The sequence below is a fragment of the Protopterus annectens genome, chromosome 6.part1 (genome assembly GCF_019279795.1).
Source record: "Protopterus annectens isolate FY-2018-M chromosome 6.part1, PAN1.0, whole genome shotgun sequence".
In the NCBI taxonomy this organism is placed as follows: domain Eukaryota; kingdom Metazoa; phylum Chordata; order Ceratodontiformes; family Protopteridae; genus Protopterus; species Protopterus annectens.
In genome coordinates, this window is record NC_056738.1 from 250,949,903 (window position 1) to 250,970,887 (window position 20,985).

The 20,985-nt window shown below is 38.2% G+C and overlaps 1 protein-coding gene across 1 annotated transcript in view; it reads right to left on the reverse strand.

Moving 5' to 3' along the window:
* The window catches only part of LOC122805490 (ras and Rab interactor 2-like), a 1,218,761-nt gene that overhangs the window by 351,347 nt on the left and 846,429 nt on the right, over positions 1-20,985 (reverse strand). Inside the window, exons 4-5 of the mRNA XM_044075679.1 lie at positions 9,539-9,653; positions 6,848-6,920 (exon numbers count right to left, since the gene is read on the reverse strand). Of these exons, the coding sequence (XP_043931614.1) occupies positions 6,848-6,920; positions 9,539-9,653 (188 nt within the window). The remainder of the gene's footprint in view (positions 1-6,847; positions 6,921-9,538; positions 9,654-20,985) is intronic.

Here is a 20,985-nt window from a genome sequence, read left to right on the forward strand (position 1 = left end):
TCTCTTTCTCTGTCACATTTACCTTGGGCAGGTATAATTTATTAGCTTAGCTCAGAGTTTAGGTCAGGCGCTTAATCCTGCCAGTATGGCTGTTTCTGGGAAAAGAAAAAAAAAAGAGATTCTTCATTTTTTTGAAGACATTCAAGATTTTGAACCTCAAAATTATTGTTCAGGGATATATTCTCTTTTGTCTGCCCAGGTTTCTGATTCAGATTCTGAGGAGAGAGCTGCATTGAACAGTCCCTTTGAAGGATTCTCTTGCTCTGAAACTATTTTGAGAATGAAACAGTCTTTTCAGTGGGAAAAACAAGATGTTTCTCTGTCCTTAAGAAGCTATTCTGATTTATTACAGCTGGAATTTCCAAAACCTATACCAATTCCTCCTGTTTTTTTCAGCTGTAGAGGTTGTTTTTGTCACAGCTCGTAACTAGCTTGACAGCCAAATTGCTGTCCCCAAGAAAGCAGACAGGTTGTATAAATTTCCTCGGTCATTTAGGTTTTTATACACTTATCCCAGATCTGACCAAGCAGTTATTGCATTACTAAATACAGCAGCTGCTGCTGTACTAAGCATTTGACTAACACCAGTCACTCTCCTTCTGACCAGGATGACAACGCTTTTAATAGATTTGAGTAAAAAGGTGTATTCTTCTACAATACTTACCTTTAGGATTCTCAGTTGTAAAGCTCATATGTTGAAGTTTATGCTTGCCTCTTTGGAGAATATGAGGAAAGTTTTTATATCTATTTCCTCTTTTGAGTAGAACTAAGCTTTTTGAACGTTCGTTGCTTCTGTGTGGCTACCCATGGTTTGAAATGTTTGCAAGATTTTGCTGATGCTGCTTCTAAAACTGCTGCCACTGGAACTGTTAAGATGACAGTTACTTGACTGCATTCTCAAAATCTTCCAGAAGATGTCAAAAATGTAATTTTGAAAATTTCCTCTGGGTAGAGACTTAGTTTTTGAGCCTGCTGCTGCAGACATTCATAAAACGTGGGATAAGACAGGTAAGATGATTCAAGGGCTCTCTCAGATTTTTCAGCCCTTCTTGTCCAAGTTTGCCAAGGAATTTAATTCTCTCTGTCTCTCTCTACAACCTTCTTTAAAAAGCAAAATAAACAGTCCCAGCAAGCTGCTGGTAAGCGAATGTCTAAAAAGCAATCACAAAGACATTTCAAAAAGAAATCAGGAATCTCTCGGAGCAAAGGACAGTCTAATAAGTCTGAATGACAAAGCCTTCTCTCCCCCTGTCAACCTGACAAGCCCTTAATCCTTCCAAAAAGTTGGAACCACCATTTCGCTCTTTGACAACAGATAACTTCAGGTAGGTTGTGAAGGTATCCCATCAAGGTTATTTATGGGAGGGGGAATCTCTCCATCCCTTTTTGAGGGATTCCCCCCACCTGACAAACCAAACTCTTCTTTTCCCTCCTGTCATTCATGATTTGCTCCCAGGGAGTGACATAAGCTGCCCCTCCTCTATTGGGAGAAGGGTTTTATTCAGGCATGTTTCTGGTGCTAAAGAAAGAGGATATTTAGAGACTATTTCTGGATTTTTCCTTTCTCAACTGTTTGTGATAGTGCCTAAGTAATAAATGTTGTCTCTCCACCACTTATTACCCCTTATTCGCCATTTGAGTTTTCTGCTAACCTTAGATTTAAAGAATGCATTATCATCACATTCCTATCCAGATTTCAGATGTTCCTTCAGGTTTACTGGGTCTGGATCACAATGGCAATCCTGTGCATTGCCATTTGGTCTATCCACTGCTCCAAGCATATTCACAATTTACCCAGCTTTGGTGATAGCCTACTGCAGATTGCAAGGTATCCACATTTTTTTCCTTATTTAGATGATTTGCTTCTCTTTCCGGAGTTTTTCAGTGTCAGGAATCTTTTACCTGAGTAAGAGACCTCTTACACAGATGTCTTACTCCTTCCTATAGGATTGCTTTCATGGGGTGTCTCCTGAACACCTCAGACTAAAGAGACTTTCTTCCACAGGAAAAAAAAAATGATCTGTATCTAGATTTATTCTTGAGTTTTTCCACTCAAACTACTATCTCAGCAAGGGAGTTTTTCAGGATTCAGGATCTCATGGCATCTATGATTCTTAATATGCCTCTTGCAAGACTCCACCTATGAAAAAAACAGCGGTAACGGAAGTCTATATGGTCCCAACATCAACATCCCCTGACATTTCAGATTCCAGTTTTGGGTCTTGTGAAAGGGGAAACTTTTTGTTAGAGACATCAAATTTCTCAAAATGTAGGTTTCCAATTCTCCTTCTCAGCTCCAGCACAGATGGTTGCAACAGACATCTCAGACTTTGCTTGGGGAGAAGTGTCTAAGGGGTTAAAAGTGCAGAACCTCTGAACATAAAAGGCAGAGCAAAACACATAAACATAAACAAAACAAGGCAGGTTGGCACTTAAATTCTGTGAGCTTTCTCAATCATCTTTGGCCCCACCTCTTCAAGTGTTTATAGACAACATCACAGTGATGTGATACATAAACAAGCACAATATTACCCTCTGTGCAGACTAGCTATGGCAGCCTGGAATATAGCTTTTCAGCATAATCTCACTCTACAGGCATCTTGCACATTGTCAGAGCAAAACTACATAGCAGACAAGCTGAGTTGGACCAGGACAGACCCTTACAAATGGAAACTGAATCAGGGTGTGAAGGCTGCCAGCCTAGCCAGATAGGATTTTATACATAATTCTATCATTTGTAAATATGAATGTTGAACTACAGACTTGTTTTCTTACATGAAAGAATATGCTGTGAGATGTGAACTTAAAACAATGTAACAGCATTGCCCTCTGCTGTAAAGAAAGCTAAGACAAGCATTTCTTGTTGGTACTTTGAAGTTCAAATTATTTCATGACTGTCTTTGACATTTACAATTCTACTCCAGATGGGCTAGATGAAGGCATCCTGCCTATTGTTTTAACTTAAGGAATAATTACTAGAGTTTACATGTGGAATATCTTTTATGGCTGTAGTTTCCTGCAGCTGCAAGATAACAAAAGAATGTAGCATCTGTCAGCCTGGGAACACCAGGAAAGTGAAATAATGATGTAATGTTTATCAGAACTGTAATTTCAATTTAAACAGAGAGAATCAGAAGGCATTAAGTATTTTTGTCTTGATCATCCAACTCACAACACTGCCTGTTGTGTTATGTAAGTTATCTTAAATTTGTGTTGTCTTTTAGAAATAGCTAGGAACTAGAAAGATTAGACTAAGTGTTTTTCTGTGATGTCAGAACTGTATTACTGATTTATTTTAAGTATTTCTGTGTGATCTCTGAACTCTTTGACTAGCACTGTGTATTGTCTTGTGGTTTTATTTATTATTAAATATTTTAAAACCTTTTAATTGTGGCTGGTTTGTGTAGAGATAAGTTAAGCTCTAGAGCACATTGCATATTTATAGAGTTTACTGTCCAAGTCACTCCAAATAAGCCTTGACTGATTAGTCACACTTACCAATTGGATAATAATATTGCACAGTAATAATTGGACACTCTTTTAGGGGCCTTTGAGTAGCTGATATTTATTAGTGGGTGGTGGCAGATGGTACTATTATATAGTCAGGGAAAAAGGGGCACAGCTGGAGAATCTGTGCCAGCCTTCCCCAGAAGTGTCTGTGTGGTTGTATAAACTCTTCTCAAAGTGTGTGTGTATCGGCTACTTGTGCAGGGACACAAAACACTGGTTGGACAGAGATGGTGCTAGAGGTTTTAGCTTACCCATTAGGCTGAGATCTGGGCCCTATAGCTATGCCAGTGGGGAGTCTTATTGGGGACCTGGAGAGCAAGGGAACGACCAGCCCCGGACTGACTCTGATCTCTGTGTGCTCTTAAGGGAAGTTGCACTTTACTGGGTGTATTTGTTATCCTTTCCTCATATATGAGATGCCCTCTCTGGTGTTAGTGGTGAGTATTGAGGCTCCTTGATTGCTGGGCCAGGGCATGGGTGTCACACAGGGGTCTTTCAGTAACCGATCTAACTGTGGCACCTCAAATAGGTCTTTTTGCCTTCACTTACAGCATTCAGTTGGTCAAATTCTGCTCCAGGACTCCATGCAAGAAGACTTGAAAAATAAATGCTTTTTTCTTTTCCATGGACAGGAATGTTCTTGTATGCTTGTTCACCCTATCCAAGGTCATTTTGAAGATTAAGAAGGGCTCCCCAAAGATCACTGTGGTGACTCCCTTCTGGCCCAGGTAACAATGGTTCTCCCTTCTTTTGAAAATGACCAAAAGGCAACTACCAGAAGCTTCCTCACAGACTGGATCTACTCATACAAGTCTAAGGGGTGTATGATATATCTTAACCTTAAACAACTACAACCAACAACCTGGATGAAAGAACCTTAATACCTTTTAGGCACCTGTTTTATGAGGATATACAGAAGGTATTAAAGGGGATAAGAAAACTTGCTACTAGAAAATCATATATTAGTAGATGGAAAAGGTTTTCTAGTTGGTGCCAAGGAAAGAACGAACACCCACTCAAAGCTAGTGTGTCTCTGGTTCTACATTATTTGTGTGAGTTTATATCCTTTGGCCTGTTTTACTCCCCAGTCAATTTTAATTTGTCAGCCAATTTGGCATATCTGCCTATGGAGCCTTCTCTTTCAATGCAGAGGGGTGTTGCATATAAAGCCTTGTAGAAAACAGGTGACTCTTTGAGATCTTAATTTTGTGTTAGCTTTTATTACACTCACTCCATTTGAACCAGCTCATCAGGCAGACTTGAGGTTCTTAACATGGAAAACTGCTTTACTTATTGCTCTGACCACAGCAGGAAGGGTATCTGAGTTGCAAGCTCTTATTGTGAGTGAACCTTATCTCATTTTCCTGAAAGATAGGGTTTCCTTGAGAACTAATCCTTCATTTATGCCTAAAGTCTTATCTTAAGCCAAGCTATCCATCTTCCTGTCTTCTTTCCAAAATCTAAAAATGAGGGAGAAAGGATACTTTATATATTGGATGTCCACAGACAACTCAGGTACTATCTTGGCAGAACAAAATATTTCATAAATTTTGATCAGTTGTTCATTTCTTGTGAGGTTAAGAAAAAAGGAAAACCTGTGTCAAAGCAGACTGTTTCCAAATGGCTGTCTCATGCTATTACTTTTTGTTGTACCCCCCACAATTAAACAACTCTACGCAGGATCAAGGCCCACTCTACCAGGGCCTTGGCTTCTTTTATGGCTTTTTGAGAAGGGTTAGATTTTAGAAGTATTTTTGAAGCATCAACTTGGTCCTCTGTGTCTAGGACAGGCTTTGCTACAAGCATTCTCCAAGGGCTCTTGCACCCTCATCCTTCCTCCTCCCAGTCAGTCTAATCTATGGTAATTTATCCATATAACTAAGGCTACTGTTGCAGTGATCATAATGATGAGCATAGTACAGTTGTGTAAGTAAACTTAAATAACAGTAGATGTTGGAATGATTCCTCCATCCCGTTACATGCAGTGCATGGTTCTTTATTTTATTTTCCCAGTATTGTCCTTGACAGGGCTTTTAGCCTCCCTCCCTCGGCTGGCATGAAAGCTCTAAAAGGTTTGGCACCCCTATCTGATTATTTAGTCAACTCAGTTTAGGCACATGGAAGGTACACTGAAATCTTTGGAAGCTGGCCAGGTGTTATATCCTTAGTAGGATATAACCTATATTGCTAAAGCTACTGCAGCAGCAATCATGTGAACATCTACAATTATAGAAAGTTTGTTTACACAACTGTACCTTGCTTGTTATGAGCCAGAGTGTGAAAACATTTTCATTTCTTCAGCTGGATATTTTTTCTCTCCATTCATCTTTGACACAGATGTTTACAAATATAGTTGTGTAAATGTTTCTGTGTTTTTCTAGAATCTTCCCAGTCAGTATCTGCTGCAGGCTTGTGCTGTTTTGTTTTACATGGCATATTCATACTTTCAGACTGTGCCAGTGCACAGAAATCTATAGTTTCTTGACAACTATATGAAAGTTGTAATGCTTGATTAGGAATGGTATGTGTGTGTGTGTGTGTGTGTGTGTGTGTGTGTGTGTGTGTGTGTGTGTGTGTGTGTGTGTAGTAGAGTAGTGGAGTCTTAAACTTATCAAGATTTTAAAGGCTCTTTATAGGGTAATACTTGATAGATTGTAGTTAACGATGTAGTAAACAGCATCCATGGCTGATAATGTCACCCAGAGAAAATTGTTGGCACAAGTAAGCTGCAGTGTGATAAATCACATTACTGTACATGACAAAGATGCTTCTATATGATAGAAAATCTCTAAAGTACAATAACAATTACTGTTATTTTAAATAACTTGCAGATATGCTTGACTTTTTTGATTGAAAGCTAGGCAGCTGCAATGTTATTCAGAACACAGACAATCAATATATTACTAAAGTGACCTTCATGAAGAAAGACAATTGCTGATTATAGGGTTAAGTGCCCGCTTGATTTTATTGTTCTGCTTGAATTAAGTAAGACAGATATTTGCAGCTGTCAACAGGATAGAAACATTTCATATCATAAGCTGTACACTAACTATATGGGGTGAAGCTATACTTTGAACAGGATCCTCAAACACAGCTGAACTGGAGTACAACAAATTTATTTCAGATCCCAATAATTTAGATAACTACACATAATTATCAGTTCTGTGTTTTTGCATAATAATGTATTCTGTTTCTGCCATATCATTTGAAGAATCATTCTGAAAAATAAGAGTGCTTGCTATAAACCCCACATATGCGTCTCTGTCAAATACTAACAGAAATTTAAACCCAGAATGAAATAGTAGGAGTAATACACTCTTATCACTTGTGCTCTTACCTGCTCACACAGTAGAAGGAAATTAGTCTAAACAAATCAGGAAAACTGATGGCAGAGTCCTCCAAGGAAAACCCTACAATAAAGAAAGGATAGTGTGAGACACCGTAATGTAGGTCTATGCCAATCAGTGATAAACTTCACATAGATCTATTTCTAGTACATGAAATGGATGCACTGAAAATGCAGACAGAACAAGGACAGCTATCACACTAAAATAACTACTTGCCAGCTGTATAAAAATTATTTCCTTTTTTCATCCATTTCCGTATGCCCATCTAAGTATCATTTGAAGCTGAATGATGACTTGGCCTGCACTACTTCACTGGGCTGTTTAACAAATAGATAAAATGTTTCCGAACTACATTTGAGTCCTTTTCTTACAAGTTTTCCTGGATCTTTGTTCCCAAAGAAACAGTGCCTAAATGTTCAGCTCACTTTCAGACATTAAGGTATTTGAACATTTCTTTTTCACATCTCCTTCTGGCTTTTCCCAGTTAGGGGTCGCCACAGTGGATCACCTGTCTGCTCATGATTGGCAGTGGAGTTTTACAGTGTTGAGTTGCCATCCCAGCACCCAACCTTCCACAGAAGGCACACACATGCATGCAGTCACACCTAGGGCCAATTTAGAGTGTCCAATCCACCTGCAGCATGTCTTTGGGATGTGGGAAGAAACCGGAGCACCTGGAGGAAACTCACGTGACCACAGGGAGGATATGCAGACTTTGCACAGAAGGCACCCCAGCCGAGGATTGAACCAGAAAATCTCTTGCTGTGAAGCAGCAATGCTAATCGCTGCACCACTGCAGCCACCCATTTGAACATTTCTTTTTCACATAACCCTTGTTTATGTTTTGCAGAGCCACCTATTTCTGTTCCATAGTTATTCTCACTAGAGCCCCCTTTGGCAAAGGCGTCCTTCTTGCACAACTAGTGTTGACAGTAGTATATCAGACATCAGTGATAGTAATATGTCCAACACAATGTTTTAAGCAGATACGTATCAAGAGTATAACACCCTGCAGAGAGTATTACATGACTTGTATCAGTACATTTAACAAAACCACATTGTCTTTAAGCTGATAATTAAATAGTGCAATTAAGAAATTGAGACAACTGCAAACCTCTCTGCTCTAAATGTGAAACTACCTGGCCAAGTCCAAAAATGTAGGGATGCAATAATACACTTTCTTCCCTCACTATGCTGTACACCATTCTTCAGAACTTTCTTGATGTGTGATAAGTATTTTTTCCTGCTTTTCAGGTATGACATTAAAAGCACAACACCTTTTAAGTAACAGTTTAATATTAGTTAATCCAGCAGTGCTCTGCAGTGCTAGTGCAACAAAGTCATTGATTTTATTGATAACTGAATTAGCTTGCAAGTACATTTGATTCTTATTTGCAGTTCAGATTGTTACCACTAGGGGGTAGCATTGTATGCTGGAAAGGAACCCATCATCTTTTAAAACTATCAAGCAGTACCTCTTGTATAACAAGCTTAAAAGTTAATCTGTGAAACTTTGAAAGGTCAGCTGTACTACTTAAGATTTACTAACTACTATAGTTAAGCAATATCCTTCTTCCATTTAAAATCTTCATGGTGGCTACACAAGTTCTTTAGTAAACTAACACCAAGTTGACCCAGTCCAAGCTTTTCATAGTGTCATTTTGTGGTATCTAGTAGTCTCAGAAGCCTTGAGTGTAGAAGTGTATTAGGAATGAAGCAGCAACCTGATTAATTAAGACTTACTAATATCATTTCTTTTGTCAAAGCAAAAACATATTAAGGCTATATACAAGTTCACTTTTTGGCTAGATTTGTAACTAAATCACAATTATCATAATAAACTTTAGCAGCCTTCATTGTGGTCACATCTTGCAGACTAAAATAATACTGCAATTATAAATCAAAACAAAAAAGGAGGCTGAAGTCTTGATTTCCTACATAATTAATAATAATAATAATGCTTTCATGCATTCATTTACAAGCAGAGGCTAAAGTATCGTGACTACATAACATGTAAATATGCAGGATCCACATTAAAACATATAGGTTTAGGAAAAAAATAGTTTGGAAGATCATACTAAAACAAATACATTGCATTTAGTTTTAACTATGGTGGGCAACAGTCATTAAGCAAAATAATTTTAGTTTCTTGATTTCTGTGTCCACTTGATGCTTGATTTTCTTTTCTTATCTTTCCTGCTTTTTGGAACGTGTCCTGGACAATTTTAAGCTCCAGAAAAATTTGTAATAGAAGCCAAGGCTAACACATTAACACATTGTGTGTGTGTGTGTGTGTGTGTGTGTGTGTGTGTGTGTGTGTGTGTGTGTGTGTGTGTGTGTGTGTGTGTGTGTGTGTGTGTATATATATATATATATATATATATATATATATATAAATATATCTATGAATATTTGTATATATCCAGGTCTAAATATATAGATATATAGAGAGTGCAGCTGGACTTGCCATAAACAACATTATTTGGAAATTTAAGCTCCCCATGTAGGTACTTGTAGACTGTTACGTGTAGTTTAAACCTCTGACACTCTGCCATGCATACACAAACAAATCCTCTAGTAAAATATTTGACTAATACCTAGAGCTTAAAGGCATCATTCAAGATGTTAGTACACTACTTAAATGTTCATTTCATAAAACATTACTGCAGGAAGTAACTTACCTGATGAATTTTCTTGGATGTACAAATGCCTCACAAATGATGGACTTGAGTCATCACACAGTCGTACACACAAAACCTTCCTCTGTGATGTGTTTGACTTTCGGACTAAGAAGGTCTGTAATGAAGAGATTAGTAAGCACTAGTTAAGAGGACGAGGTTGTCTCATTTGAGCAACTGCATTACCAAGCAATACACTTCAACAGAGCAGATGAGGGCAGTGTTTTAGAAAAGCATTGCACATGCACGTAAAGGTGATTACAGCTCTTCTAAATAAAGAGAGCTGGAAATCAAAATTACAGCTTTTGAGATGCTAAATCCAGATTCGTCACTGCTATTCTCTGAAATAGAGAAGTCGTGGTTAACAAGTATTGTGCTCTGCTGTACAGCAATTTTTGCCCACTGGCAAACCAACTGTTCCATTGGCTGCAACAGATGTAATGATGTATAAATCATGAAGCAGGAGGTAGCTAAAGAAAGCATCTGGTGACTAGCTGTGGGTGGCACTGATTGCTTTCATTTCCATGCACAAGTTACAAGTTACAGACTGCCCTGATTGTTTCATAAAAATGCAGAAACACCATGAAACAAAAACTCAGCAAAAGGGCAGAAGAAATATTCTCAATGAAGTGGTAGTTAGAAAAAGTAGCTCATAGGTAAACAGAACCCCTTACACACACACACACACACACACACACACACACACACACACACATACATTCACATTGATACGTGCACACACACACACACACACACACACACACACACACACACACACACACACACACATGCATGCATGCACGCACACACAGATACACAAATACAGACACACACAAACTCTCTCTCACACACACACACACACACACACACACACACACACACATACACACACACACACACACACATGAAGGCATGCATACTCATGCATGTAAATTTAATACATTTTCAGAATACATAACTAAAGAAGGTGGAAAAAAGAGAGATAAGGCTATTATACTTTTCAGATAGCTATAACACATATTATCCTCAAGATGAAGAAAACAGTACTAAGAAATTTTAAGTATGCTTAAGAGAACTGCTCAAGATGGTAAAATCAGACAGTGAGAAAGAAAATGCAGCTGACTTTTAAAAGTCTGCATAGTCAAAAAGAGCTGTAGTCAAAAATATTCAGTATACTAACTGCAGTTACAGGTTTCCAAAGACAAGCACATGCGCGCGCGCACACACACACACACACACACACACACACACACACACACACACACACACACACACACACACATGCACACCTACTCCATACAAAAAAAAACAAGTTAGATTACTTTGATGAACTTGGCAGCAGATAGACTTTGACGACATTGCTTATATTAGCCACAGGTTCATGTTTATGGCATACCGCAGTCTTAAGACACTATATTTATGATGACAATGTCCTAGTAGTTTGATCATATGCTGTACATAGTATTGCAAAATATTATGAACTTGTTTACTCATCTTACTGTAAAACCATTATTTTATCATAAACATAAATGAAGAAAAAATAATGCCCACCCATATGCGGCATATGTATGTAAATGGTTAACATCAAGCATGCTATTTTTTGAAGAGGTGTCTTCATTAATCAGTCTGAGTACAGACTACCGTTACTTACACTCATCTCTCAGCCTCATCTTACATGATTGTATATGCAAAAAAAGTTTTTCTTCTTGCCTCATAAACTAAATAAATAAATTCATCCAGAGAACACAGCTGCAAACTACTAAATAGACTGGACTGTTTCCACTTTGCCAACCACACTATTGGACCTATTGACTTTTTTAATGCATCTTTTTTCTATTGTCCCATGCAGACTATCAGACCTTTATTTTCCAGTGACCACTTGATCATCCTCTGCTACTCTACTGACCATTGTACATAGGGTTGACCTCCAAGGGGTCATCACCCTTGTGCTTTGAGAGTTGTTGTCCTCATTACACCACCGTGTGGTAGCTGAAGGATGCACTGTCAAAGCAGGCCCTGTATTAGTGAGTCTATTGATGTGGGTTCTTGTACATAACACCACGTTTTTTGCAGGCTGGCGTACCCATTATTGGATTATCTTCTTTTGCTGTGCTCCTGGCCTTCTCCTTGTGTCAGTCACACAGTGAATGAGCTGTCTGTCTCTGCTTCTGTCCAGGGTGAGAGAGATGAACTCAGGTGGTCACCAATATCCGCTTCTCAAAACTTGGCTAGCCAGGGCCATGGGCAAGGCTCCATCTCTTTGTGCCACAGATCCTGCTCATAGCTGTTAACATACAAAATCTAGAGCACTTGATAATAGTTTTCAATCTTACTCACAAACACTGGCTAATTTACAATGTATGTACTGTACCTGTGTACTATGTATGTATTCTACCTATGTTCCAAATTTCAACTGTACACCACAAATCTATTAATTACCTTTATTTTAAAATTAATATTTTTTTGTTTGTTCTTTCCACTGTAACTGTTTATGTGCTGCATACCACTGTAAAAACATGTCTCCTGTAATTTGTGTGTATACTGATCATGTCTAAATAACTAAATTTTTCTGTAATTTTTCTTTGTGGAGCTTTTCTCCCTGGGCCTCTGCTGAAAAAAGGCCTTTTTGGCTCAAGTCAGACACCCCCAGTTAACAAATGTAAAATAAAAAAATTCACACAGACGTCTCTTGTCCTTCATTACTATCTACTTCTTAACTGCCACAATAACAGGGGCAATGACTTCTCCTACCACTGCTCCTTGTTGGATTTCTACAGCTTCAGTATAGCTTCACCTTAACTCTTCCTAGGACTCACTGACGTATCCCTTACAGATCTCCATAAGAAACACAAGACACACACTGGAAAAGACAAAACTCCAAAGCTGAGCATAGAAGTTCACCAGAAACTTTAATGATTAGCACTTTCGTCCGTTCAAAAACAATTGGACTTCATCAGATAACAGTTCTTCAAGTCATTCAGTCTTTTACAAACAAACCTCCCTAGTAATTAGTTAAATCAGCCAATTACAAACTAGTCAATCCTATATTAAAGTGACAGATACAAAAATTCCTTAACATTTCACTGTGACCTTATCTAAAGATATTTATGTAAAACCATGTTTTATAGAAACTCATCCACTAATATCATGCCTGCTATAAAAAGGTAATTCAAAATGTGATATATTTTCTTTTTAGCTACATTCATTTCATTAAGAGAAACTTTTTGATAAGAATCCGTAGTCAATATATCAAACATTCTAGTGTTGTAATCACAAATGTCCATAGCTACTAAACCTTCCCCTCTATCAGGCTCCATGAACCTTATTTTTTGTTGTTTCAAAAACTGTATTATTTCATATTCTGCCCTTGTAGTATTAAATTGAATTTTCCTTCTCTTTAATGTCTGCTGAAATTGAGGACCTTAGAAAGATAGGATTATAAAGCTTCATTTACTTTTATTTCAAGATCTTTTAACTATTTTTTGTGTATTAATTTTTGTGCATTATATGTTTCATATGATTCATATATAATTTTAATTTCTTTTTTGAGTAGTGACAATATGGTTATTGTGGAGTGTAAATTCCTGTTTTATCAAAAAGTGAATTTTAATATGAAAACATACATGGCTTTATAGAAATATCTTTAGGTAAGGTCACAGTGAAACCTTAAGGAATTTTTATATCTGTCACTTTAATATAGGATTGACTAGTTTGTAATTGGCTGATTTAACTAATTACTAGGGAGGTTTGTTTGTTATAAAAGACTGAATGACTTGAAGAACTGTTATCTGATGAAGTCAAATTGTTTTTGAACGGATGAAAGTGCTAAACATTAAAGTTTCTGGTGAACTTCTATGCTCAACTTTGGGGTTTTGTCTATATCCTTTACAAATATTACCATATACATTGCAACATGTGAAGCAACCTTACTTTATGACCTTTTTAAAAAAAAAAAAAAGTGGGATTTCCATAGGTAGATATTCATAAATGTATTATAATGCAGAAGCCCTGAAGTACAGAAATGACTAAATACTACCTACATCCAATAAATGACAGAAATACCATATCAGCAAAAACTACCGTATGCAACTGGAAATAATGTAGCTCTCACTGATTTTTCTATCCTGGAGTAAATTACACACATATAAGACGAGCGCACACTACATGAACAATCTCTCAGATAGATCTGCACATGCAGAAAACAGCTATGTAGAACACCAAGAAAGAATGCTAATTTATCCACAGTTCTAGAAGATAACATGCAACATTTAGCTAATCCCAAATAGCAGACATAATGTTAATAGTAACTGAGTAAAGGAAGAGCACATAATACATGCATTACAAGGGAAGTGCTGAGGTTTGTCCTTGCAGGCTGAGCATGCAGTGTGGCTATAGCAGGGATAATAACGACTTAACAGTGTTTGAATATATATTTGCACTATAGAAAGAAAGATCCAAGCTGTGACACACGCCCTAGATCATTAAGGGCAATAGGCAAATCAGTAGGCAGATGTGAGGCACCTGGGCCTCTATAGAAGGGAGTCCAGGAAGAATCTTATAAATGGGACAGAAATGTCCTGTAGATTTTAGCTCAATGTGTTTCTAATGCAAGGAGCACAAGACTTCCAAACCAAGCGGCCCATGCTAAGGAGAATTTTATCAAATTCAGTTTGAAGGATAATGTGAAGAAGAATGGATGGACTTTCTCAGAGGGGGAGTAGAGAGTAAGCATGCAAAGCGAAGGACATAAATTATTTTGGAGATCATAGACAAAGATGATACAAGAGTGTGTGTGGTCCTTCATATTGGAAGACAACTTACATTTAAATATAAAATACAATTGTCTTCTCATCTAGGTGAAAGTGAGATTTTATTAATGGTCCTTTGATGTGCAGCCTTTGTTTCAGAGAAAGAGGGCCAGGAAAGATGTATATTTATTCCTAAAGCTTCAGAGTTAAGGAGTCAAGGGACCTTGTAAGCCATCTCAAGTTGTTGAATTATGGAAGTACATACAAAGATAGTGTTCTAGGAAAAAAGAGAGAGTGAGAAGTGCAACCTAATGCCAAGGTGTTGGGAGGGGGGGCAGGGGCTAACACCCACTGGGGTCTCTATGAGTTTAGCCATGCCTCCCAAATGTATCCTGAAAATATTCTGAGCCTTAGGGTTATTCTGAGGGGTATATGTAAGCCACAGAGTGATTTACAGGTTGCCTCTGTTCATTAGACACATAGGTGCCAAACCTGGGTTGAATTTTCAATTTCCCATCCACTGGTCTAGGTTACACTTGAATAGAGTTAGGGAAAAAGTCAGTTCACATGGCTAGGAAGCCTGTTGCAGAGGAGAGGACATATTTGAGACACATGCCAGTCTTTCCAGCATGTCCTATTTACGTCACAAGAAAAGTTCAAGTCCCTACATCAAGCAGTTCTGATGCTATTGGTTTTGCAGATGTTCATAAGTTCCATCAGAGTGGGATCCAAGGATGCCTTGTATGCCTGGCACATATTGCTTCTCAACAATATGTAGGAATCCAAGTAGAGAGATAGGAATTTGAGGCAATCTATATAGGGCATGTTGTTTACACTCTGTATTCTTTTTGTGAGGAACCTCTGTAGGCATTCCAGTTGTTGCATGTGCCTGGTCAGATACATACTGAAGGGGATGTTGTACTCATTGACGGGTCTATTTAGGGCAGAATACAGAGCAAAGATGGCCTCCTTGGACCTAGATGATATGCCCTTGCTTATAAGTTGAGCAACATAGAATGATTTCTTTACCTGAGACACACGTTGGTCGAAAGCCAGGCTACTATCCATATATGTCATAAAATATCTGACAGCTGGGTCCACTCTTAGAGGAGTGCTACCAATGAGGTAATTTCCTAGGGTGGCCAACTTCTCAAAGGGTACTATTATGGATTTCTTGGCACTGAGTTTTAAGCTGTGTCTTTGAAGATGACTTAAATATGATACTTAACTATAACACCAGTTCATGCTACTCTACCTGAATGGCAGAAGGAGATAATTCTGGATATGTTACAGGTGCAGACAAGAACACTCTTGGCAAGCACCAAAGACTGAAGCAGTATCAATTATATCAATTCTCAATTGTACCCTGAATGAGGAATGGCATCCTTTCTTGTCATGGAATTAGAAACCCAAAACATGTGGAAAAATTAAAAAAGCGAGAGTTGACAAAGATTTAACAACTGGTTTTCAAGTTGTGCCTGCATCTGTATACTATCCAGTCATTTGTAGAGGCTCTCTCTCTGAGGTTACAACCATTATTGCAAAGGATCTCTCTTTGTCCCTTTCTCTTCAACATTTATGGCAGTGAAATGTATACTACCTTTACCCTGAATATCTGATTTAATAAGCAGATGATTCCCCTGCCCTCATCTCTGCAAAATCTCTTAATGGGGTTAATAGAAAGCTGCAGCATCTTTTTACAAGCATAGAACATAGATGAATGACTCTGCTTAGCAGTAAATGATGTCAAATCCAAATCTATATTGTTCATGAACTCCTCCATCAATACGAAAGAATGTACTAGTCTTAACACCTACTATAGCCATCGGTGACAGCATTAAAGCAGTCTATAGTAATAAATCACTAGGAGTTGCAATCAACCAGAATCTGAATTTGATTAACATATGAAAAATCATCTACAAACTCATCAGCGTTTAGGTTTCGTACGTAGAATTAAACCGTAGCTAACACAACAGGCATAAGTATCTGCTGCATACTCTTCCGGATTATAAATATCTGCTAGTCATGTAGTTAAAAATGACCACTGTGTAGTCTAACAAAACCACTGAAAACAAGTTTTAATTGTATTAGCAACCTAATAAATTACTCATTATATTATATGTCCTGATGAAGGATAGCCATGTCACATGACATGAGGGCTATGGTGCTACATTGTTTGCTGTGCAAAGGTAGTTTATCCCTTAGCTAAAGGAATGCAGTAGATACCTGTCATAGCAGCAGGTCCTGACAGAGATCATTACTGTGTAGGTCCATGTAACTCAGACGTCCGTACTTTAAATTAACACTCATACTTGTCACCTGACCCCGATTATCCTTCTCATCAAGTCTCCCTTTTTATCTATCCTCCACACTTCCTACTTACCATTCTTTGCACTGTATACCCTTATGCATATTTGTATTAATATAAATACAATATAATACAATACAATGAATACAATATAATAATAAGAGACCAGTTGGCATAATGGTTAAGGTATTTGCTTCCTATGCACAAGGTACAAGGTTAGATCCTGATCTCCGACTAATGCCTGTTTGGAGTTTGCACATTCTCCCTGTGTCTCCGTGGTGTTTCTCCCATGTCCAAAAACCATGCTCAGTGTTTCCATCTCAAGCTCACCAATGAATGGAGCTGTGGGCAGCAGCACAGACTCTACAATGGTGCCCTATAGGGGGAAGAGTTGTACAGACCAACCGGTTTGGGCATCTACTGTGGTGCACAGTATCCTCAAGATAGGAGAACACAGATCACAGACAGAATGCCATGGCAGGGCTAGCCACTTGACAGTGTAAAATATGGCTCTAGGTGATTTGGTCATGTTGACTAATGTCGCTGAGAATGGGGTTACCGATGATAAGTGCATTGAGGATCTGGCCTACTCTGACCTACGGCAGGGACCCTTGCTAATGGTGGGAGGAGTATATGTGCCCTTATTGGCCAGGACAACTTGAATTGGGTGTGTGACTTGAATGCATATATCAGGACAGACAGAACAGGATATGACGACTGCCTGGGTCCACATGGGTGGGGCACCAGGAATAAAGAAGGAGAAGCTATTTTAGACTTCTGTCTGGCAAATTCTTGATAGTAGACAGCACATGATGAAAGAAGAAGAGGAGCCCACCCTAGAAGAAGTAAGAACAGCACTAAGGAAAATAAAGTCAGGGAAAGCAGCAGGCTCAGATGAGGTCACAGCAAATATGATAAAGATACTGGGTGAGATAGATGAGAAATGGCTTCTGAGGGTACTAATAGCAGTGTGGAGAGAAAGACATATCCCAGATGACTGGAGAATAAGCATACTCGTGCCAGTGTACAAGAGCAAATGGGACATCCACAACTGTGGGCAGTACAGAGACATCAAACTCCTATCACATTGCATGAAAGTTCTGGAGAGGGTGATTGATAAACAGATACACAGTGTAGTAGAAAGTAAGATGGGAAATGAGTAGTTCGAATTCAGATCAGGATGCAGCACAATAGTCCCAATGTTTGCAGTGAGAAAGATACTTGAGAAGAAGCTAGAGATGAGGAGAGAGTCCAACTAGGCATTCCTAGACTTGGAGAAAGCATATGACAAGGTCACAAGAAAGCTGTTCTGGGCAGTACTGCAGTAATTTGAAGTCCCAGAAACATTGGTAGAATTAGTGCAGGATATGTACAAGGACCCAATGACTCAAGTACAAACAGTGATCAGCCTCAAAGAGGGGTTCCCAGTGGGAGTGGGTGTACACCAGGGTTCAGCTCTGAGCCCACTGTTGTTCATACTGGTGATAGACTGCATTATCAAAAAGGTCAGAGGAGACAGGTCAACAAAGTTGCTGTATGCAGACAATGTGGTATTACAGGCTGACTCTGAGGTAGAACTACGGCAAAGGATAAAAGAATGGAATGCAAAACTGAAGGCACATGGGATGAAACTAAGCACAGATAAGACGGTGGTAATGGCAGCAAACTGGGGAAATCAGGAAAAGCTGAGAATAGAGATAGAAGGGAAGACAGTGAAACAGGTAAACAGCTTCAAGTATTTGGGAGGGGTGGTTGAGGAGAAGAGAAGTCTGAATGAAGATGTCAAAGCTAGAATCAGAGGGGCTGCAGCCAACTAGCATAGAGTGTCAGGTGTAGTATATGACAGAAGAATGCCAAAGAAGCTGAAAAGAAAGTTGTACAGATGTTTTACTCTGTACAATCTCTTTTTGTAATTTTTTGTAATCTTTGTATGCACCTAATTTTGTCTGTATTGCTTTCTTTTCTCCCCTCATTGAAAAAAACGGCTTTTGGGGCAATGGACTGGACTATCCTGGTAAACCAACTGCAAATAAATAAATAAATAAATAAATACAGGACAGTGGTGCGACCAGTACTACTGTATGGTACAGAAAACTGAGCTGTAAAGGCAAAACAGTTGAAGAAGCTAAAGGTGATGGAAATGAAGTGCCTGAGAAGGGTGGTAGGATGCACACTGTGGGACAGATGAAGAAATAAGGACATAAGAGCAGAAGCCAAAGTAGCTCCAACTGCAGAAAAATCAAAGAGAGCAGATTACGGTGGTTTGGACACGTGCAGAAAAGCAGAAGACAATCTGGTGAGGAAGATTTGGATAAACAGGAAGAAGGTAAGAGGAAGCAAGGATGTCCAGCAAAGAGGTGGATGGATTGTGTGAAGAAGATCTGTGACAGTCAGGCATGAGTGTTGAAGAAGGCAGGAGTGTGGCACTGAATCAAGAGAGTTGGCAACAGTTAACATGATACCCCGACCCCATGTAGAAAAAAATGTGAAAAAGGGGGCTGCTGATGATGATTTGTATTAATAATTTACTATTTTTTATATTTATTAATACCTTATAATAACACTTCTATTTTCTCCAATTATTAATATATATTTAATTCCTATATTATCTACTGTCCTAATGACACACTCTTACCAATGTTTGTGCACTTTTATTAGTCTGCATGATAAAAGTTCACAGTGCAAATGTTTGAGATAAAGGTGCCAACACCAAACTGCAAAGAGATTTCAAGGCAGGCTAAAACAAAACTACTCAAAGAGTTAAAAAGCATTTTCTCAGGGGACAAACAAGCCTCCTTGTATATTCAGATAGGAGGGCTGTACCATTCACCCCTCTTAACTAATATATATTAACTCTAAGGTTTCTTGTACTTTGAATAATGGGAAGTATCCGAGGTACAGCAATCTCAGACTTGGTGTATATCACAGAAAATTGCACCTCTATGTTCACATTTTATAGTGCCAAACACATCTATGCTAAACAAGTGCCTTGTTCCCATGAGCACATTATTTATAAATCATTGTTCTACTGCATGACATATTTTACTGTATCATATAGTTATATAATTTGCTTTAGCATCAAGTAATGTTGTTTTCATGTTTACATTGGAGCTTGTCATTTTGGATCTCCACTAAATATGGGCCTGGCTAGTCAAATAATCTCAATTACTAAATATAAGTGAATAAATGAATAAAGTGAATATGTAAATAAATAAATAAATATAACATGCCACTATGTTTAAAGTGAATCATGAGTCAGTGGACATTATGAAACACTGGGGTGAGATGTTGGCAACTATCAGTATCCCTCTGTAAACATAAAGTAGAAATGAAAATCTGGGAGAGACTATGATGTGAGCAGAAATCCTCATGAGGTATAAGGTGCTTAATCCGGATGATACCCTTTAAATGGTAACACTAAAATTTAGCAAGAGCTGACAACTGAGTTTTAAACATCTGCCATGCATCAAAGATCACACCCAGAATTTGTAACTTACATGCACGCTTCAGTTAAATTCCATTAAATATGACATGAGGAACAATATCAGTTGCAGAAAATGTTTAGGGAGTAGCAGTCACTGCAGCCTTGGTCTTGGATCTGTTATACTTCAACTCATTACTAAATAACCACGGCTGGATAATCTACACATTGTCTGGTAATGAATTCAATCCTGGATATCTGCTGTGAGGGAAGGAGATGGGTATTTGGACAGGCTACTTACATTAAACTAAACCTTGTACATACTAAGAAGACATTCTTGGTAATGACAGTCTTTAGAACCATTTTTAAATCTAGAACAACCTACATCTTTTTCTAAACATTCAATGGACAGCCTTATCAGGAGTAACCAATAATATGATCTATACTTGATGTATGTTTATTTGGTGAACTTCTTACTGCATTGCAACATAAGTTGGATACATGACTTCAGGGGTATCTCTCTGCAACATTTGTCTATTACGGTTCTCACAGGCACTTTTTATTCTTGCAAAATATGTGGTTATAACACACCTTTATTATGGCACTGCTTTTCTCACCAATACATCATTTTGAGGAAAGTTCCTCATTCTGAATCTCAACAATTCCATGTTCTGTACTGTTCTACACTAAATAACCTATTGCACATTACTTGTTAAGAATTTTTTAACAAATAGCTATAGTAAATGATGCTAAATCATAATCATTCGTTAAAATAACTTATTGCAGTATAAATAAACAAGTATTAACCATGTTATGAACTTTCTAGCTGAACTTGTTAGTATGTGATCTATATTTTGCCAGTTTGTTCCACAGTGTGAAATTTAGTGTTCCACTTTCTGAAATCAGAAGGCTGAGACCTATGTGTGATACTTCTGCTCAGTCCTTTTCCTTTCTGCTTCATTCAGGCATAGTT